Source organism: Kryptolebias marmoratus, linkage group LG1, assembly GCF_001649575.2.
Source record: "Kryptolebias marmoratus isolate JLee-2015 linkage group LG1, ASM164957v2, whole genome shotgun sequence".
In the NCBI taxonomy this organism is placed as follows: Eukaryota; Metazoa; Chordata; class Actinopteri; order Cyprinodontiformes; family Rivulidae; genus Kryptolebias; species Kryptolebias marmoratus.
The window spans coordinates 25088997-25110102 of record NC_051430.1 but is presented as its reverse complement, the minus strand read 5'-3'; the positions used below and the strand labels follow the sequence as shown (position 1 = coordinate 25110102).

Below are 21106 nucleotides of genomic sequence, written 5' to 3'. Positions count from 1 at the left end.
CAGCTCTCAAGGAAGTGCATGACCAAAACAAACGCTGCAAGAAGCGTTCAAGGAAGCCTGAAGAGAGCTCTGCCTCTCCCACAGGCAACTTAGCTATGCGACAAGTAGATTTAGTTTAGTTTAGTTATAGTTGTGTTTATCTATGAACTGTAGACATACAACAGGTGCCGCGTATATCAAGAATAATTCAAACTGCCTTTCTGAAAAGAAAGGATGAAACTCGTACGCTGACACACACACACACATGTCACACATACACAAAGAGGCACAGGGGGGGGACCACCAAAGAGGATGCTACCAAATTTGGACAGAGCACATTAGGCGGTTTTCAAAAGAGGTTTTACTGGATGGGGTCAAACCCAGTCTGGTGGTGGTAACATTATTGTGGTTGGAAAAACGCTCGTTCCACGGATGACAAATTTGATTTAGAGATGCTGGTATAGACTGCCACCACAGCAAAGGAAGATAAAAACTGTCCTGTTTTTTTTTTTTTTTTTTCCTGTTTGCCCCCCTGCTTGGATTCCTGCTCGTCTTCTCCTCGTCTTTTACAACCCATGCACAGAGATCAGAAATTAGTGGGGGTGTTATGATGCTATCTGAGCGCCGGAGATGAGAAACAAGCATGCGATGCACATGTGTTGACGCCTCTACAGGCGACCACTTTTTTTTTTTGGAGCAGATTATTGAGTTTGGGGTTCTGTTTGAAGTGAGATGTTGACATGTTTTGCTGCGTGAACTTCTTCCAAATGTATGTGACGTAAACGTGTTTTCCAGGCAGAGTTGTGTAATATTCCTCCGGTCAGAGAGGTCGTCTACGGATTTATAAAACGGCCCTTTTCTACACAACACAGTTTGGAACTTGCTCAACAGTTTCCCTTTCTGTTGTTTTTTTTTTTATTTTAAGACTTTTATCTCTGTCTGTTAAAAAACAACAAACATGCCTGGTTCAGTTTTGTTATTTTGTTGTTTAGTAATGATGCAGAAAATGATACGAAATGTGACGCACAAATGTCACTATTTTTGCTGAAACACTCTTTTTTTACACAGTATTGTTGTGACTTGTTCTCTTCAGTCAGCCTCGACTAAGACAAAGACAGAAACACAAGTTTGAAGAGACGAGGCTTCTTCTCTGTGCTTTTTACTTTCCTACAACTTTTGTCTCTGCTTTTGATTTACCCCGGCTTTTTGTAATAAAGGAGTAGTTGGCGTTGAACTGGATGAAAAACCTTTTTATTTTTCGGTTAACTGTAGACGCAATCGAGAGTTTTGATTTGCCCTTTTTAATTTAGAGTGCAAGTGACATTTTTTACTTGAGCAATGCGTATAGTGATTTGAGCTGAGCTTTTTTGTTTTTAAATTAAGTGTAAAAATAATCTAAGCCAGTCGTTCCCAAATCTTTCAGCCTCTGACCCACAAAATAGCAGCAGGAACGACTTGAGACCCCAACAACTGATGGTTGAAGTGTATAAATATTACTATTAAGCCAAAAAAAACAAGAATATAGCGACCACACTAACTTGTAACTATTGAAGTGTTTCTTAAGTATTTATCACCGTTTAAAAAAATACATTATTGTGGAAAAATGTGCTATTAGCAGTTATTTTTTCAGTTTTCTCTGATTTCTGTAAATCAACTCAAGGCCCCTCACTTGTTGTTTCACGACCCACGATGGGGTCTCGACCCCAGCCTTGAGAACTGCCGATCTAAGCTACGCTCTGCATTTTTAGCGAACTGCAGTACGATGCGAGAAATGCCAGCCCTCTTTGAACCTGGAGGTCCAGCTCAGAGGACAAATGGGCGTCCCTGATGATGCCTGTGGAGATTCAGAATGGATATATGTTGGTTTCACTCAGACTTTTGTCGTCTCTGTTGTCTTTTTTGTTCTCTTTCCTCTTTTTCTTTCTTTCTGTTTCGGCCCTTTTGACTTCACAGTTTCACCTGAACTGTGTTGCAGTTTTCAATATTTTGTTCTTTTTCTTCTCAGGTCCACTTTTTCTCTTTTCTAAAGCTTTCCTTTGCATGCCATCAGTGCTTGATGAAGAACACTCACTCATAAGACGAGTGTTTTTCTTTTTCCTTTTTTTTGTCTTGCTAAAATGTTTTAAGTATTTAAATGACCTAGTTCTTGCCAGATGCTTGCAGTATCTGGAGTTTTTTATAGCAAAATATAAGGCGGCGTTGTATTGATTAAACAGTGTTTTTTTTTTTTAAATAAACAAGAGTTGTGCACATTTATGTATAACTTCAAAATAACAAACCAAAGAAAAATTTAATATAGCAATGCATTGTTCCTTGTGTGGCTCCTTGTGTTACTTTGTAAAAACACGTTTAAAAAAGTATTGAAAATGATGTTTTTTTTTATGTTTCATCAAACTTAAATGTGATCGTTTCATTCGCTTCACTCAGAGAATTTTGAATCAGGGTAATCTTTAGTCCCGCAAGCATTTGTTACTTGACTGGTGTCAGGTATAAGGCTTAGATGGGAAGGGCACCTCTGGTGTGTGTGTGTGTGTGTGTGGATAGTGATATGACGTCAAGTCTAGACGGGCAATTTCACAGTGAGCATTCATGTCACGCAGTGACAGCTGATAACGTGGTCCTAATAATCACAACTCACTGCTGTTCCTCTTTCGAGCTGTGGTGAATACTTGCGCTTTTTGATCTGAAGTAGATAGTTTTATTTAAGCAAACTGAATATTTGGCTTTATTTTAGGATTTCTTTGTTGGAAAAATACAGGTTTTTTAGATTTTTTAGCCTTTATTTGTAGAAGAGCAAATGCTTTTCTGACATCAATGATGAATACATGCGAGACTTGTGGAGCATGCTCAGTTTGAACGTGTCAGACTTTTATTATCTTGCCACCATGAAGAACATAGGCGAAGAGGAGGAGGAGGAAAAAAAAATAACACTGCAAATCATTTGTCAGCCCTCTCTAACCAACAACAGGCAAAGAAAGTATGCAGGCATATCTTTGAACAAAACCAATACATGGTAGTCATCACAGATCAAATGTGACTCCGAACACTATCAAATATCACCACAGTTTGAGTTTATATGCCCAGCAGGGAAGCTTTTCCGACTGTGAAGTAATTTGTAAATTGCCATTTTGGTTTAAAGTAGTTGATGGCAGCCGCTGCTGTGATTTTGGAGTTCTGAGGGTACCAGTGTAACCGATCTCATTTTAGGCCTCATTCAGGGATGCTCTCATCTTTGATGTACTTTTTCATGATGATACTGATTGAATGGTGCATGACAGATACCATCGGGTCTAGAGTCTTGAAAGGGATTTGCCAAACCGGCTCTCGATGGTCAAATTTCGGAAACACTGAAAAACGGCTCGTTTTGATGTTGCGCTTGCAAAGTTTTAAGGTCAAGAACAAGGGGAGACACATATGGGAGAGAGGACTGGATAAAGAGTAATATAAATAGCAGGATGTTGTGAATTTTATCATTACACTTTGAATCGGTCACATTATTTAAACATTAACAGCTGTGCCAGTCAGGGTAATGACGACTACCTACAACCAAACGGCTTACAAACAATAACACAACTCCTCACACGCAGTCTGTGACGCAGCATTTCTGTAAACAACTGGGATCAATTATCTGCATAAACCAGAGGGGCTGGTGTATGATTAGAGGAATCATTTAGTCAGACTCAGATGCTGCAGGTCAACCTTTGTATCAACAGCTGAGGGGTTTTCCAACTCGCCCCAGCTCCATCTCATTTCCCAATAAAGTATGAATGCTTTATTTGCCACGGCTCCGTCTCTGTTCCCAACACCCCCCCGCCCCCATTGTATTCTAGCTGTTTGATTTAGAAAGAAAACATTGTCTGTTTGTCATTAGAGTCACTTCATTGTTTGCCTTCTGTGTTTTTAATTTTCAACTATGAAGATAATATATATATATATATATATATATATATATATATATATATATATATATATATATATATGTTTGTTTTAGTTGAAAACTTCCAAATAACTTGTGGGAGGCAGAAATGTTCATGGAAAGCATCCTATTGTTTATTCTGGCTGTGAATCTGTAACAATACCTGTTAATGCCCAAACAAACAAAACTAGCTTCAGCACTCAAACCAAATGTAAGAAAAGGGTTTGGGGTTTTCATCACAGCTGAAATGTGGCTCATCACACGCCGTTTTAATTTGTGGATGAATTCGGGAACGTAAACGCTAAACGCTGCAGTAAAAATAATCTGAGTTTTAGTAAAAGATTCTCTTCTCTCTTTAAATTTTATTGCTTACATTTTACTGCTATTTGTCTCAAAGTTTGCCTCATTAACTCAAACCTCTCACACACAAAACCTGTAACCTGATCACTGAAACCACTTGTTTGTGGAAGCACAGATGTCAGCGTCTCCCTCCTCCTCCTCCCGCTACATTATTGGAATAATGATTTCTATAGGAATATATTTTCTCAGTACATTTAGTTTTCAATTATGTATGTAAGTAATCAAAAACAAAAGCCCGATTTGTGGACATTTTTCAATCTACTACTCTGTTTGTCGAATACAGTTTTAATTTCTGCTCACTTACCTTTATCATGTTGAATTCAATGGTGTCCTGATTTTTGATGGGAGGTGACAGGAAAGTTTATAGTTCTGTGATTTGCTGCAGAGAACCAAAACAGGATGTTCGTATCAAACAATGTTATGTGTTTGCATCAAGTCTGCGTAAAATAATAATAAAAAAAAAAGTGCAGGAACTGATAACTAAAATCCCAACCTGTAAATTAGTTTTGAGCAGGACTGAGACAATGGGTATGGATAAAAAAATAAAACATTAAACTGTTTTACATCCAGAATGGATGTTTTGCTGACATTTATTAATCCTTCACTTTAAAAAAATGGTTTTCACAGAATTATTTACTCTGAACCTCATGTGTTGTATAATTCTGATGTAAAGATTAACAACACAAAGTGTAAACAGTTCACACTTTTGTCTTTTTAACCTACATTTAGAGTTTGTGAAGTGTTTTGTCTGACCATATTTTAGTGAATATTGTACAGTATTTGCCACTTTTCTCTACATTTGAATGTGTCATTGTTTCAGCAATCATAAAGGTACTACTGCAGCAACTAAGGATTTTTATCCCCAGCTAATCTTTAGATTTTGTCCTGAATAAATTTAACCTGTTCTATAAAAGACCAAGTATTAGACCCGTTAGAGTATACTTAAACCTGTTTAAATCTTTAAACAAGCTACAAACCCTCACTAATGGCATGTTTCTGATTAAAATCTCACTGGGATTTTTTCCAGCTCTAAAAGGTATTGTCTTAACAGCAACACAACAAGAAATGTTTTCTGGACAAGTAGAGTCGGCGCCATTGGTTAGTCGTGGTAACTTTTGTGAGATTTTGACTGCACATATGCATGTAATCATCAGATGGCAACAAAGCACTGCAGATCATCTTACAGTGTAATCATTAACACGCAGATTTAATGCCCATGAGAGCTAAATCTTGAAATCAGACCTAAAGCCCTGCATGGCTGGTTTCTTTTTTGTTTAAAAAAAATCAAGTATTACTCATCTCTTCAGCATTATTTGCTACAGAGTTTGAAACTTAAAAAAAAAAAAAAAATTTTTATGGATGAAATTGAGTCAAGATTTGGTCCAAAGTATGTTTCCCTCCAGACAGATTACTATCCACTTGTTTTGTAGTTTAAAGTCTATTTGTTTGAAGTTGGAATTGGCTCCAAATGTTAATCAGTTGTAGATGTACAGTACATCCTGTGATTACTTTCTTCAAGTTTCATCAAAATTCTAATACTGGTTCATAAAGATATTTTGGTAACAGACAGACAAACACCCGCAGACACAGGCAGAAACAATATTGTCCACCTTGATAAAATCACAGCCTTGCTCAAATGCTGCTCATAAGTCGTTGAGAAAAATAAAAATAAAAAAAACAGCAACTGAGCCAAGGCATCATCTTGTTTAAATCTTTAACACTCACACAGGGATTGAGTTCATCATGGGACAGAGAAGATACTTTTTTTTTTGTTGTTGCCAAAAGCAGATTCTTTAGATAGTTATGTAATATGGCCACATCTTAAGTTTTATGATATTTAGTCTTGACTGACAGTTGTACTAACACGATGAGTTGTGTTGTTGCTCTTTCTGCCTTTAGTCGATCCCTCCAGGATGTTGCAGAGCGGCAGTCGCAACCGTTACCATAAATTCAACCAAGTCCCACAAGCTCTGCTCAGTTTAGCATGTTTGACCAATTGCTGCAACACTTTTGTAAATTGAACCTATCACCTTTGCCCCCGGCCCACTTTCACTTCCTGGAATCCAAAACCCATGTCCTACAACAGAGAATCACGTTTGCCATCATATATTACAGCTGAAATTTGAACAAGTTAAATCCATTTGAAGTTTTGCTTGACAGTGGTGGAAAACCGTTTGGCACCATGTGCAACATTGTGTTTGAACATAGATGAAAATCTTTGCTTCATAGGGACTTCTCTTCTGTTAAACGTGTCGGTGAATGATTGGGTGCATTCCTTTTCAGTCAGCCGGGTCATAGCCCGGCTAGAAGTGGTGACGATGAGTGGCAAGAGAGGAGTTCCCCTCCTAAATGGAGGAAGAAAAAGGTTTTGCCGGCCAGAGAAAGTGTCACCTTAAATCAGAGACAACCTGTCAGAGTGATTTAAGTTTATTATGTCATTAACAGCTGATGTCATACATGTGCAACAAAGACATAAAACATATTAGAAATTACCTGCTGGTTCACAGAGCCTGTAACTCATCATATTCAGCAGATTTGCTGTCTTTATTCCTTTCATTTGGGTCATGACATTGAAACAGCTTTGGTTTGTTTATATCAGTCATATGATAAGTTTGGTAAAAAAAAAAAAAAAATTAAGCTACAAAACATAGCAACTTTGATAACAACCGTCCGAAAAAGCTACTGCAGAATCAGACATATTAGACTGCAGCAGTCACAAATAAGGTCTGCAAAATCCCAGAGGGACTTTTTAAAACAACCGCTTTATGTATCAAGTCAAGACAAGTAAAAAGCCTGTTGAAAACTACTCTTTGAAATGTAAACATACCAGAAGATTTGACAATGCCTACAATGTAATTCTTTTAATGAGCTGATGATTGCAAGGAGTTCACATTTCTTAATATTTGTTCATGAGCAATTTCCCAAATTTCGTCCATCTCTCTGGTAATTCATCATAATAAAGGCAGTCATTATTTAATTCTTGCTGTCTGAGTTCCTGCAGGAAATGAATGAGGCGATAAGTCTTTCATTTCATGGTTCAGTACTTTACACAGTCAGTGACAGAAAAGACCTTCGCTGACATGCTTTTTTCACCTCTTAGGCAGCATTATTGACTTTTGAGCTGCTTATGTCTTGTCGTCATCTACGAGTATAAAAGATGTTTATTTAATGTGCTTTCAAACCTTAATCAGATGCCACAGACAAAAGTCTTAATGTAGGAGAGGCAGAGAGGGCAATCAATCAAAGCAAAGAGGTCTCACTCGTGATTTACTCATTTGATTAATAATATGTTGTAGCTCCATCCAAGAACCATGACATCATGTTCAGAGATCCTCCTCGTCACACCAATAGGTGGCAGAAGTTGCCAACGATTTCCAAAGAAACATGACAGACATTCCACCATTTCCAGGCTTAGATGAAACTTCCTAGACAATCTCTCAAGTGCCACTTTGTCTGATAGCTTTTCACTCCAGCGAGAGGTGTGAGTGGATTGACTGGGGGAGGAAACAAGGAAGGGAGGGAGAGCTTGAGGGAGGGGAGGTAAATGTCAGTGAGAGCACAGCGTGATTTTTAACAATCGCCAGCCTCACAGTTTGTCATTTCTTGGCAATTCCAACTCTGTGAGCAACAATAACGAAACAATAATTCACAAGATCGCAAAGGAAGTCACCCTAGCAGATGGAGGAGGATCATTTTAACCAGATCTGGTTCATCCTCCGACAGCAAATTTGCATATTTGCGTATGCGATGTAATAGAACACTTTGTAGTTGTTTGTATGCAGTTATGACAAGTTTAGTGAGCCTGGGACAAACATTTAGAACCATTTATTAGAAAACACGTTGGAGGAAGTACAACATTCATTCATTTGAGTTAATTAAATCAAAAAAGAGAACTTTATATCCGTGAATGTCCATTGCAAATTTCTTAACTTTTGTGTGTAGGTGCACCACACAGCATCTGTTTCAGTTTTATGGGTCATTTTGTGTTGGTTTGTAATTTGATGAAAGGTTTCAACTTCTATGGTCAGCTGGATTTAGTTGTTTTTTTTTAATATATTTTAATGCAAGAGATAAAGTTCCAACATGAAACAGTTTACAATCTTGAATAAGGTGGTTTTGTCCCATTTGGGAGATGGAAATCATCTTTTCCAGTAATAGCAGTGAAATAATAAACTTAACAATTAAAGCTTGCTGTTACTAAAAGAAAAACGCAACAGATAGAGAAGTGAAATAAATTTTCTCAGAATTTTCTCAGTTTTGTGTAACTTAAGTGGGGACAAAAAGGCTTTTTTTTCCCCCAGATTTGAAAGGGAACTTTAATTTAAGATGATTGTTCTTCAGAAACTAAATTTATGGTCTTCTGGTAATGTCAGTGTTTTGCTTGAGGTATTTTTTGTTGATGTTATTTAAACTGCTGTTTAAATTGCTCAATTGTACATAAATCAAAACTAAAAAGCTTTTGCTGGACAGCTGGGGAAAACTGAAAACTTTATATTAAGTCTTGTCCCAAAAACCTCAAGACAAACAGAATCACTCAAATATAAGGTGGTTTAAAAGAAACGATGATGCAGATGCTTTCAAAAATATGAATCAGTTCACCAAGGTGCACAGTTTTTAATAAGATGGTCTCCTATTCAAAATTATTTAAAACTCTAATGTGTCCAAGTTTGGTCTTTTATAGGCCTGTAAAACCAGCAGAACCATGGCTGAGCATCAGTGTAAGAGTCACCCAGTGTGTGTGTTCCTCTGCTGATCATAGCTTCAGGCACCTTGTGTGCTCCTCGTGTGTTTTATCCCCATGACAGACAGACAGACAGACATGGGGCTCTTGAGGTGCTCAGTTTGATTTACCAGCTCACCAAGTGGCTCCATGTGTTTTTTCCTGTGCCTGTGATTGGTGCCACTGAGGCTTTAGAGGATTTCAGATGGACCATCACTGGGGAAAAAGAGCAACTCAGGCGTAGTTTTTTTAGCAGTGGTCACTCTACATCAACGTTAAGGAGGCCTTCTCATTAAGCAGCTTTTGGCCCTCTTTGGTAGTTTAGGCAGAGCTAACAGAGCTGCATCAGGGTGTGCTTACGCCCAGCAAGCCAGCGTTGCAGAATCTGCTGAGAGACAACATGTTCCCAAATAAAAGCGGCATGTTCGGCAAATTATTTTATGCTCATTTCAAGGTTTCTTTGTTTTAAAGCTTCCAGTTTTGTTTCTGCACTAACATTGTGTGTAATCAAGAGTGAAAATTCATACTTATCCATAATCATTAAATCAGGGGAATTTTGTCAACTTATTCATTTAGAATGCTTTATGCCTGCTTACTTTTGTTTAAAAAAAGAACTATGGCAAAGTGCAAAAGAAATTAAATCTCATTTTTCATCTTAATAACTGAAAACAACATTTGGGAAATCGTTTAAGCGCTACTCTTTGACTTGTTTTCTCTTGAATTGCAGAACTACAGTTCAGTCATAAATATGACATTTATTGGGTGTAAATTGCAACTGTATGCTGCAGGGAAAAATGCATTTATTGAACTGAGATTCAGTATTGGCATCTTAAGTGACTGATCAGTATCAGGGACATTAAATCTTGACTGGGATATCTCTAACACACACACACACACACACACACACACACACACACACACCCACCACCACCACCACCACCACACACACAGGAATAAAGCTCAGTCTGTCATACATTTTTGGCCATATTAGAAGCAAAGCAGTGAGTTTTTCTCTGTTGCTAAAAATGGCATGCACTTAAAACGTAATAATTTTCTTGTTGAGCACTGTTCTTGCAAAGGAAGGTCCAGCTCTCTGTGCACGTGAAATGGATTGGGGCAAGCTACAGATTAGCAACAGAAATATTTCAGGCTGATTTCTAAAGTTTCCCATCTCTTAGCCACTTTAAAACAGTGTTTCAAAGATCTTGAAGGGCTTGCCACAGTTCCTCTGTGGCTTCAGGCTGTCTCAGTTGCCTCTGCCTGTTCTTATAATCCCAGATTGACTCCATGATGTTGAGATCAGGGAATGCCATGCCATCTGCCACGAACATGCAGTCGCACTGGCCACTTTTTAAGTCCACCTGTTCAATTGCTTGTTACCACAAATAGCCAATCACATGGCAGCAACTTGATGCGTTTAGACACCACCACGTGGTGATGACGAATTGCTTAAGTTCCAACTGAGCATCAGAAAGGGGGGAAAAAGTGATTTAAGTGACTTTGAATGTAACATGGTTGTTGGTGTCAGACAGGCTGGTCTGAAATTTTCAGAAACTGCTGATCTACTTGGATTTTTACACACAACCATCTCTAGAGCTGATCTAAATGGGTCCAGGAAACAGAAACTATCCAGTGAGCAGTGGTTGGGTGGAAGAAAATCCCTTGTTGATGGCAAAGGAGAATGGGCAGACTGGTTTGAGATGACAGAAAGGCAACAGTAGCTCAAATAACCACTCATTCCAACCAAGGTCTGCAGAATACCATCTCTGATCACACGGCACATCCAGCCTTGAAGCAGATGGGCTGCAGCAGCAGAACACCACACCCGATGCCACTCCTGTCAGCTAAAAACAGGAAACTGAGGCTACAGTTTACACAGACTCACCAAAATTGGACAATAAGAGTTTGGAAAAACATTGCTTGGTCTTATAAGTCTTTGTAAGCCTAGAGGTGGTTGGGCATGGAAATCCCAGTAGATCCGTAGTTTCTGAAATACTGAGCAGCATCAACAACCAGGCCTCATCAAAGTCATTTAAATCCTTTTTTCCTCATTCTGATCCTTTGTTTGAACTTCAGTAAGTCTTCGTCACCTTCATCTTCTAGATGCCTAAATGCATTGAGTTGCTGCCCCATGATTGGCTCATTAGCTATTTGTATTAACAAGCATTTGAACACGTGAACCTAATAAAGTAGCTTGTGAGTGTATATTTTGAAGTTGTTTCATGCCACACTTTTAATTTACCCAAAAGATTGACCAGCAGAATAAAAAAAGAATAAAAAAGTCAATTTAACTGGAAAAAATCATTGCAGTACCAGGAACCCGTTATGCTCATTATAAACATGTACTGAGTGACTGGTGAGGAGTTTCAGGCTAAGTTTACTCCTTGAATATCATTTCAGTTACACATGTGCTCCATCCTGCAGGTCGTTTGTTCATGCTGAGCTCATCTAACCTTTGTAAGTTGAAGGACTGAAAATCTACATTCAAACCTGCTGCCACTTTCTTGTAGATCCATTTTTTTGTGCAGCCAAACAGGAAGAAGTCTACAGAGGTCAAGATCTCTCTGATCTTAATCCATCACAAGCATCCAAGTGCTCCTCTGCTTTTATAGACAGAAAAAGCTTCAAAGACTTCCAAGCAGTGACCTGGCCCCCTTTACTCACCTGACCTAAATCATTTCGAGAACTTGCGGGCTCTTCCCGAACGCTGGAATTACTGTGTTACTTTGAAAAACATGTGGGAGGCTGGGGTTAATAATTCAGTGAAAGCTGATCACAAACAGATCGAGAAAGTGGGTCGATTCATTGTTAGGATGACTATTAGACAAAAAAAACAGTTTTATTTCCACATTGCGCTACTTGGTTTTTTAATTTTACTGCAACAAAAAAGGGAGTAGATAAGTATTTTTGTAATTTATTGTCTTCCACACTTCTATCAGAATCAGTTTTAGGTTGTTTTTTCCCCCTAATTTAGATTGTGATGGTTTTTTAAAGAAATTGGAAAAAAAAAAAAAAATGTAAAAATTGCAAAAATAAAAAAAATACTTCTCTATTATTGTTCACCCTGGAGAGGAAGTGCTGCTTTTGAAGTTTAGCATCATAAATGTGATTCAGATTTCGACAAACAATATTTTAATATTTAAATTTTAATGACTTTAAGAGCTTTTCACATTTCTGTTGTCAGTTTTCATTCGACAACCACAACTTTATTTATAGAAGCATGCCTGTTGGAGATAATTAGAGCAAATATTTATCAGCTTCACATGTTTCTACAGGAGCTGACAACATCAAGAAATACTGGAGTCGTTACTACCAGGGGTCACAGGGTGTAGTCTTCGTACTGGATAGCGCCTCATCGGATGAGGACCTGGAGGTGGCACGGAATGAGCTCCACTCGGCCCTGCAGCACCCACAGCTCTGCACACTGCCTTTCCTTATTCTTGCCAATCACCAGGACAAGCCTGCTGCAAGAACCCCCAGTCAGGTAATCGGAGGTGTTTGCAATGTTATTGTCTTTATTTCCTCCTACGTACCAAGCTTGTCTTCTACACATAAACACTGTCCTTCCGTTCATTAGAAGACTTTTAGCATATTGCATGTAGAAAACATTCTCATGTTTGAATTATATTTATACACATGGATAAACATTTTTACATGAGTAGCTTGTTTTACATAATAGGTGCTTTTCTTGTTGCACCATCTGTCTTCAGCATAATGACTTGTCAGTCTTAATGTAAAAAAACAGATTCCATTTTAATGGTTTACAGTGAATGTGATTGCATGACCCTTCAAACAGGTTTTGATTTTTTGGACGCAACCTTGGTTGAGTCTTCCAAAGCAAGTTGGTCCCCAGTGGGGAGCCATAATTAGAACCAGCCAAACATTTTTGTAGAAAACTTTTTGGGAGGTAAGAGAAATCTCATCTGGAATTGGGAAAGCAGTGCCTACACCTGCAGTCAGGCCTTAAAACAAGAGTTTGGATCCTGATCTTTGTGAGTTGCCTCTACAAATGGAGGTAGATGAGATGAGAAGTAATGGATACTGCTGCTATCTGTGGCTGGACCCTAAAAGGGTTGGTGTAGATTCAAACTTCATACCTTAGTTCTTGTAGTGGACACTTTAAGAAGTGTTTCTAATGATGACAAGTATCAGATGATATAACATTTAGAAACCTTCAATATGATTGTAAAGACGAATCTGTCTCTTTAAGGCATTTTTATGTCAGTCTTTAGACAAGCTCAGGTAATGTGCCACCTGAGCTGGAGTCAGGCTCTTAAATGAATGCATGTTTAAATGCAAGGCACTAAGCCCAGCTGGCTGACTTCTAACTTGTATGTAGGTGTGATTGAATATAGTTGCTTCTGATGTGTACATGTTTGTACCTGAGCACAAAGATAAATGATTTTGTAGCATTTGTTGTAGAATATTTCTTTGTCCAAACTCTCAGACAATAAGGTGCAAAATATGGACTAAGTTTCAAGATGCAGCTCTTTTTCCTTCTCGCTTGAATACCAAAACATTTGAACCTTTTGAGACTTTTCCTTTACCTGGAGCTTCTATGTAGAGGTCCTGGGAGGTTTCTGCATCAGGTTTTTGGCTTCAGTAAAAAAAAAAATGCCTATCTGTTACATTGAGTTTCTGCCACTTAAGTTCAGTTTGAGGCTGTATCTGCAGAACAATCTGAGCTGCAGGCTACTCTTGTGTTGTTGGTGTTGCTCATTTTGCTTTGTTTAGCCACAGAAAAAAACAGAACTCATAGTTGTCAAAGATTTCTTTGCGGCAGAGTAACACAGTGATAAAAACGTTTTAGATTACATTTGTCTTTCCGATACTTTTGTCTGATCGACTTATTAAAAACAAAACAATTGGATTACAAAGTGGAGTTTAGTATCACATTCAAGTTTAACAAGTAAATTGGCAAAGTTTGATATTAATCCAGCAAAACTTCAACTAAAGATGGTCCACCCCACCGCCCCAAACAGTCCCATGCAGCTGTTGTCTGTGTCATTTATCTGCATTTCCTTAGTTCTTGTTTTTGTGATGGAATCTGTAGTTGTCACACCTCTTTCTGGCTCAGGCTAACTTTCCAACAATCTGCATAGATGCTACACAGAAAGTCAACTTTGGATGCTGTAGGTTTGTGGAAGGACTCCATGGAAGCTGTGGAGCGACACAAACAGAGTCGTATGTTTTAATCACACATAAGCTCTGACTTGTATTCAATGCTACAAGCTCCTCATTGAGCAGAATTTTGTTTTACAAATAACTTTTTCTAAGTAGAACGAAAAGTCCCAGAGCAATATCATTTTGACTGCATAAATATGATTTATTTCATTTTTTTTTTGCATTTGCTATTTTGCTTCCAAGTTGCCAGAATATTTGCCACTCAAACGACTGCCTCTGCGCAAAATTACAATTCCCCTAACCTGACTGGCCTCTTTCCTTCTTTGTGTGTGTGTTTGTCCATTTTTCTGTTTTCTAGCCATGCTCGAACTCCCTCACAGAAGGGCCTTTTGTTGTTGGATGTTATGGCTAGCATTCCCTGCGCAGTGCTCACACATGTGCCTGAAACCTCACTTTCCCGCATATTCACAAACTCTCCTGTACAAACCTATACACGTAGAAGCATCCTCTGCAGGCCTATTTAATGTTTCTGGATGCCTGGATAGCAGATCATCTGTATTTCCCACCGTAGACCACCAGCGTAGCTGCTTTTCAGTAATGTGAAATCAGCAATGGGAAATGAGGGGGGGGCGGGAACGTTCTATTCCAGATTCTGTTTTGACTCAAAACTTTTAATCCCCCTGATATTGTTTAAATTAGTTCAAGTAATTATTATGCACAGGATGCTCTTGAACATAAGCCACTAAAGTCATGGAAACCCCCTAATCTTATTGAATTTTAAATGGCATCTCCTTACTTTAAGGTCAGCAACACTGGTCTTTTTGTTGTTGCACATTCAGTCTGAGAGTTCCCACACTTACCCATAAGTCTTAGCGTTTCGCTTCCTCTGCCACATTTGATTGCTGCGGTCTTTGGAAGTGTTGACTTTGCTGAACTTTTTGCAAACTCTGTTAATATGTGAGACAACTTAACCTAGTTTAACACCCACATTTATGCAAACTCTTAAGTGCTGAAGTTATTAACACAAAGCTTTGACATCTGGGATCTCTTAAGTTGCTCCATTTTAAAAACACAAGATCCAAATCAAACACGGAGAAACATTCTCTTTTTGTTTTGAGTATATTTCTTTTTATGTCTGCAGCAGTTTGTTTGTGTCTTTCAGTTTTTATTGTCCTGATGAATGTGCCTGCGTGAACACATTAATCTCTGACTCATGACTCGTCACTGAAGGAACTTAATGTTCAGTGACTCATCCGTAATCCTTGCTTATATGAAACTAAATTTTAGACCAACTGTAAAAGATATTATTGTCCTCGCATGTTTTTCTACATTTTGTTTTGGCTCTCTGCATTTTATGAGACAACAATAAAGCCGGTAATTTACTGTTAGTATTATCCTCTAATGCTCAAAGATAGGAGGCAATACTTACAGCACCACAGCTAAAGGTCAGTGCACATGGCTTTGAGATGTTTTGGCCCAATGGAGCTGCTTCAGGGAAACTTTTTTTGCTTTACAGAAGATTTAAATCAATCAATCAAATCCAACCTTTTTTATAAAGCACCTTTCAAACAATTGGACTGTCGCACAAAAATGCTTTATAGCAAATTAACGAAATTCACATGCACAATAATTTGAAACGGCAATAAGTTGTAAAAGGATTAAACAATAGTGGCTGAAAAATAATGGAACTGAGGAAACCCAGTGTTATTAATGAGGAAACACCAGGGTTGGGTATTAAAAATATAAAATATATAAATCATGAATTCTAAAATCTAAAGTAAGTAAAACCAAGAAACTAAAACGAGAGTAGAGAGAAAAGGAATATGAAAGTTGCTATTGTTTCTCTAAAAATAAACACAAAAGTTTGTTTATTGGGTCATCAGAAGGGAGAAGGGGATACAAACACAGCTCATATGAACAAATCAAATAAAAGATAAAAATTTGACTCAAATAGTTCTGCTGTCAGAAAAGCTCTGGGTAGTGATGAAATGGTTTTACTCTACTATAGTAAGTAACTTACTTTCACTTTTCCAGACCAACTTTTTGCACGGACCCAGCCTGCGTTTGTGATTCTGAAGCATTGGACGTGGCCTATGACATTCAGATAACTGTTGTCCTGGAACCTGGGTTTCCACACTTTCTGCCTGATTCTAAATAATCTAATCGCCTCTCCTGGTATGCACTTCACAGCCGCGGCTAGATTCTGGTAACAGGCGAACTTCACTCAGAGAGAAGGAGCCGCTCACTTCACACAACGATTGTGTCACATCCAGGTTCTGATAAGACCACCTTCAGAGAAAGGAAAAGTCCTAACATACAAGACATCTGCTGCTGATTTGATGGCTACATAGTCCATGTTTATAAGAATGTTAAACCATGTAAAAATCTTCATGGAATCATTCATTGATATATCGTGGTCATTATATCACCTTTAAAACCTTGGGGTTTATTGTATTGATGTAGGATAGCAAATTTTAAGAGATTACAAGAACGATGAATGTATTTAGTTTGTAAATTAGATGGGACATGATGTGATGTAGGATTTGGATTGTGATATTGAGCTGTCCCACAGATGATTTTATATGTTATGGCATTGTGTGTGTGTGGTGTTTGCAAACACCTCCTCCAGCTCTGCAAACATCCACACTCTGCAGCTGCACTGCAGGTTCTCGATTCTTGTGAAAGTTGGACGAGCACCACCCGAGGAAAAAAAAAAAAGTTGGTCTGAAGTCTGTTTGCAACTCTTGTGGCGGTGTCACACATCACATATGACGTATCTGTGCTGACCCTCCCCTCACAGCAACCGTGCTGCTGACAGAACAAAGTTGCTCATTTTCTTAACACACAGTTGGGTTTTCTGGGGGGGGCCACTCCTCGTTTTCGGTGCCATGTTTGTGACTCGGGCTGTTTCCGGCACTGCAGTGGTGGTGCTGGACCTGTTAAAGCTTTACTGGAGCTCTCTGTGCTGGAGCAAGTGTTTTTTGGGAAGCAGGGTGGGTCTGGAGGAGGCAGAGGGAAATGTGGGACAAAATTCCTTGTTGACATCAATCTCCTGCCGTTGGGGGGCCCAAGGAAGCTGGGTAGGAGTAGAGGGGAGGTCGCCCTGTTGATATAACACCTCAACAAAGCAGGTCTGTTTGTATGGCGGGGCCTAATGGACTGCACGCATGAGGGGCTCTTGTTTTAGAAAACGCTATCAGCGTTGGGAACAGAGGTAGAAGTCCTTTCTGTTCTGTTGCCATTTGTGTTATCTGAGGAAGAGAGAGAAGACAGAATGAAACTGATGAAACACTGCATGACGAGTGGAAAAAACAATGGATTGAGTCATGATATGAAATGTGGGAGTCCAAAAAAAAAAACTGTACAGAGAAGGAAAAATGGCAAACAGCAGTGTCTAACCTTGAGAGTTACGAGAAAGAGTTTCCTTCCAGGATTGTGACGGAGGCAATGAAACACTGTCGTCTGTGAAAACCCCATTCTGTTCTTTCCATTGTGTCTTCTTTCTCACACTTTTAATCCTTTACAAACACACACACACACACACACACTAGTACAGTTAGTCCAGTCGTGAACTGTTCCTTGATGCTTTGGTCATTGTGAGGGAATCGAAGCCTGGTATAAATTGGAGCACATCTGTTTTCAGTGTACTAAAGCTAAATCTGATGTTGCTTATAAATCATGACAGCGTTACATCACACTGACAACCAGCTATTCCAACGCTTCAAATGTGGTAAATTTTCAAGTGAAGAAGAAGAAAGACGGAAGCTTTGTGGCAATTAAATTGTTTTGAAAACATTGTTCCAGCTTTTGCCTCATTTCCTGTAAAATCGAGACAGCTGTACCAACAAATTTTCATCGCCGTTCTAACCAGCATGCAAACAGACATTATTCATCAGTTTGCCGTGTTTTGATGAACAAGACAGTCAAACACAAGCACTCATTTAAAACACAACTGCTGGGACTTCAACACCAACATTATTTCATACTGTACATGTCATATTTTCTACCGTCAGCTAATCATTTTACATGTTTTTAGACGATGTGTGCTTTAAACTGTTATGCACCCTCTGCAAACTTATCTCACCATTAGCTTTAGAGCACATTTGACATTTCTGCACCATAGTTGTAAATTTACCTACGTACATTTGGTGTCCTTGTTCATTTTAATTCTGTCTGTGGTGTCATGGATTCTACTAACATATGGAGTAGAAATCCCACTCAGATTATGCCGTCAGTGGTTGCCGCTGACATTTGCGTCCACATAAGCATGCCTGCATCAATATTCTATGTTGTAACACTTTCTGCATGTATGAATGTGACACACACAGCGCTGAAAGGGTGAAAGACAGTGGGGGAAAAAAAAGTATTACACATATCCTGAGATGCCATCTGATGAGTGGTGAAGTGAGACTTTTCATCTGCACCGCACAGATGAGGTCACCGTTGGCTTGGTGCCTTACATTTAACTCGTCATTTACAAGCTGCTTTTCTTTTCTTCTTTTCAACATTGTTTTATTGTGTGGGATGTAAACGTCTCACGTCACTGTGAGCATTCTTTAAGAAAGATGATGTTTTATAAAAACATAGACTGTAAAATTCACAACAGGTATGAATACTATTAAGTGTTTTGTTTCAGTTGCTCTGAATGTGACAGTGAAATGAGCATTTCCCTAAAATTGACATGTTTTTGAGCAGGAAATGGGAAAGCATATGGATTACAGAATTTATAGATTTATAGATTCAAATTGTTATGCCTTTCTAAAATGTCAGGTCTGAGAAAAAAGTTGTCTGAGGAACAGCAGTCGTCTCAGTGCTGATCTCTTCAGAGTGCAGAGTCTTGGACACCCAAGGTTCTGTTTGGTGCATAGCTCTAAACAAAAGAGTGACTTTAGATATTGCAGAAAAAGTTGAAAGTTGGCTCTCATCAAGAGCTGGGCGAGCACATAACGGTTCTCTGCAGGTCTGCGTGCCATCGTGTTGCCTTTTGTCAGTACGTTGCCAAAAGGGTTTGAGGGTTTTTAAATTTTTTCAAGTTAACTCTTTGTGTGCTTTCAAACCAACTTAAAAGGATGAGATGTGCAAAATGTCTACATAATATGGTTTTACACTAGCAGTGAGCTGCTAACCACCAAGCTGAAAGATTTGAGTATTTGAATAAATAGTTGTTGAAAGGATGATGATTTTTCTCCTTTTTACTTTTAAATCCCCCAAAAGGGTATGTTTTTTTTGTTTTGTTTCATTGAATAAAAAGCTAGGATTCACAGTAAAACAGGTTTTCTGGAAGCTGCATACTCACCGGCTCTCAACTGGGAGGGTTGGTACACACTCAGTCTGTGTCCTCCTGTGGTCTGCAGGAATGTGCCTCTCACACAGATGAAAAACACACAATTTGAAACTTGTTCCTTCTATGTAAGAGGGTTTCCTTGAAGCAATGCTTTGGCTGCTCGCAATAAAAAAACAAAACACTAACACTGGAAGGAAATGAAATGGATCACTGAATGGCAGGTGTTTCAACTTGTATGCTGGGGTGCACTTTTATAGTTTGTAATTTTTTGATTATTTTGGTTAATAATCTAAATCTGTGTAATCATTTTGTCTCTAAATTCAAAATGTAATAGTGCACGTGTGTTGTAGAAAATTTTATCATTATATTATCTATTTGTTCTTCAGACTTCCAGCCAATAGACATGTTCTGATCAGTGATTGGTGAAACTGTCAGTGACAGCTAAAGACGAGGCCACCTTCAGAGATTAAGGAGGTGGTTGGGTCATGATGTGGGGAAGTAATATTTAGCCAGCTTTTTTGTCTCTATTATCAGGCTTTCTGAAATGAAGTGGGTGGAGTGGGGGCATAGGGGCCGGCCCCGACTCTCTGTTTGATCATTGATCTCCGTGACCCCATTTGAAGGGTCTTAATCTCTCTGTTGACCTCTTCAAGGATTTTTGAGGAAGGGTTACAGGGGTCTATGTTGGCTGGGATCCATCAAGAGAGTGGGGATGCTGCCGGGAAACTCAAGGGGGTAGTGCGCTTTTCCACTTGAGTGGAGATGGAGGGGTGCAGTGAGTCTGCAGGATGTGTGAATTCACATGTGCTCACTAGTATATCCCAATGTAGAACTTTGCACACACTGTAGTCAAATTTGCAACGTGCAGTTTGATGACATTACTCGCACACGTGCACGAGTTGCACAAGGCGGTCTGTGTGGAACGTTTAGTTTTACAGTTTCTACAAACAGATCTGCATCACATTATTTAGACAATTATACCTTCTTTCCCCTCCCTGACTTCCAAAGCAACTGAGCTTTTATTCATTGCTTTTAGTTGAAGTAGTTGGGTCATTAAAGTAAAAACATGTAGTTGGATTACTGATATGTGAATTTATTTTCAATCCATGACAATAAGAGTTCTTTTATGCATTTTCTTCCATCGTGCACATGTCAAAGTTTATCCATGAAGAAAGATTTAAGGTTAAACGTTCCTCTGTAGCCTTTGTACCCCAGGTCTGTGAGGCGCTACTCTGCATGACAATAAGAGGATAACGCTGTCTGTGTCTTCAGGGCTCAAACTAAATGTTGTGACAAGATGCCAGACTTCACTCCTTTGCATATACTGTATCTGCACTAGCTAACCATTGTCCTTAACCTCATTAGGATGGAAGTAACAGTGTTCTTCAGAGATATTCTATAAAGTCACATATTCATGACGTATCTATTGATGGTTTAAAGTTTATTTATGATGCACCATTTAGTAGAAGTCATCTAAACAGTTTAGGACCACTGTTGGAATAGTAAAGCCAAACACATTCAGATTAAGTGGCGTTTACTTGACCCACTATACTTAATTTGCAGCAGAGGGATCATTTATGTCATAAAAAGTTGTTTTTTAATCGAATGATGATTCCATTTACATTTATATAAGTGAACCAAACCAGAACTGATTGTGATCCGTTTTTCTACTAAGTTTCTCTTTGTGTTAAAAAGCGCAGATAGAAATAACCCTCATGACCTT

General features: G+C 38.7%; 1 protein-coding gene across 2 annotated transcripts in view; it reads left to right on the top strand.

Annotated features, from left to right (window-relative positions):
- Positions 1-21106, top strand: part of arl15a (ADP-ribosylation factor-like 15a) — a 91188-nt gene that overhangs the window by 36317 nt on the left and 33765 nt on the right. For both annotated transcript variants that reach the window (XM_017412265.3, XM_025005135.2), the window contains exon 4: positions 12251-12459. In XM_017412265.3, coding sequence (XP_017267754.1) covers positions 12251-12459 — 209 coding nt within the window. The remainder of the gene's footprint in view (positions 1-12250; positions 12460-21106) is intronic.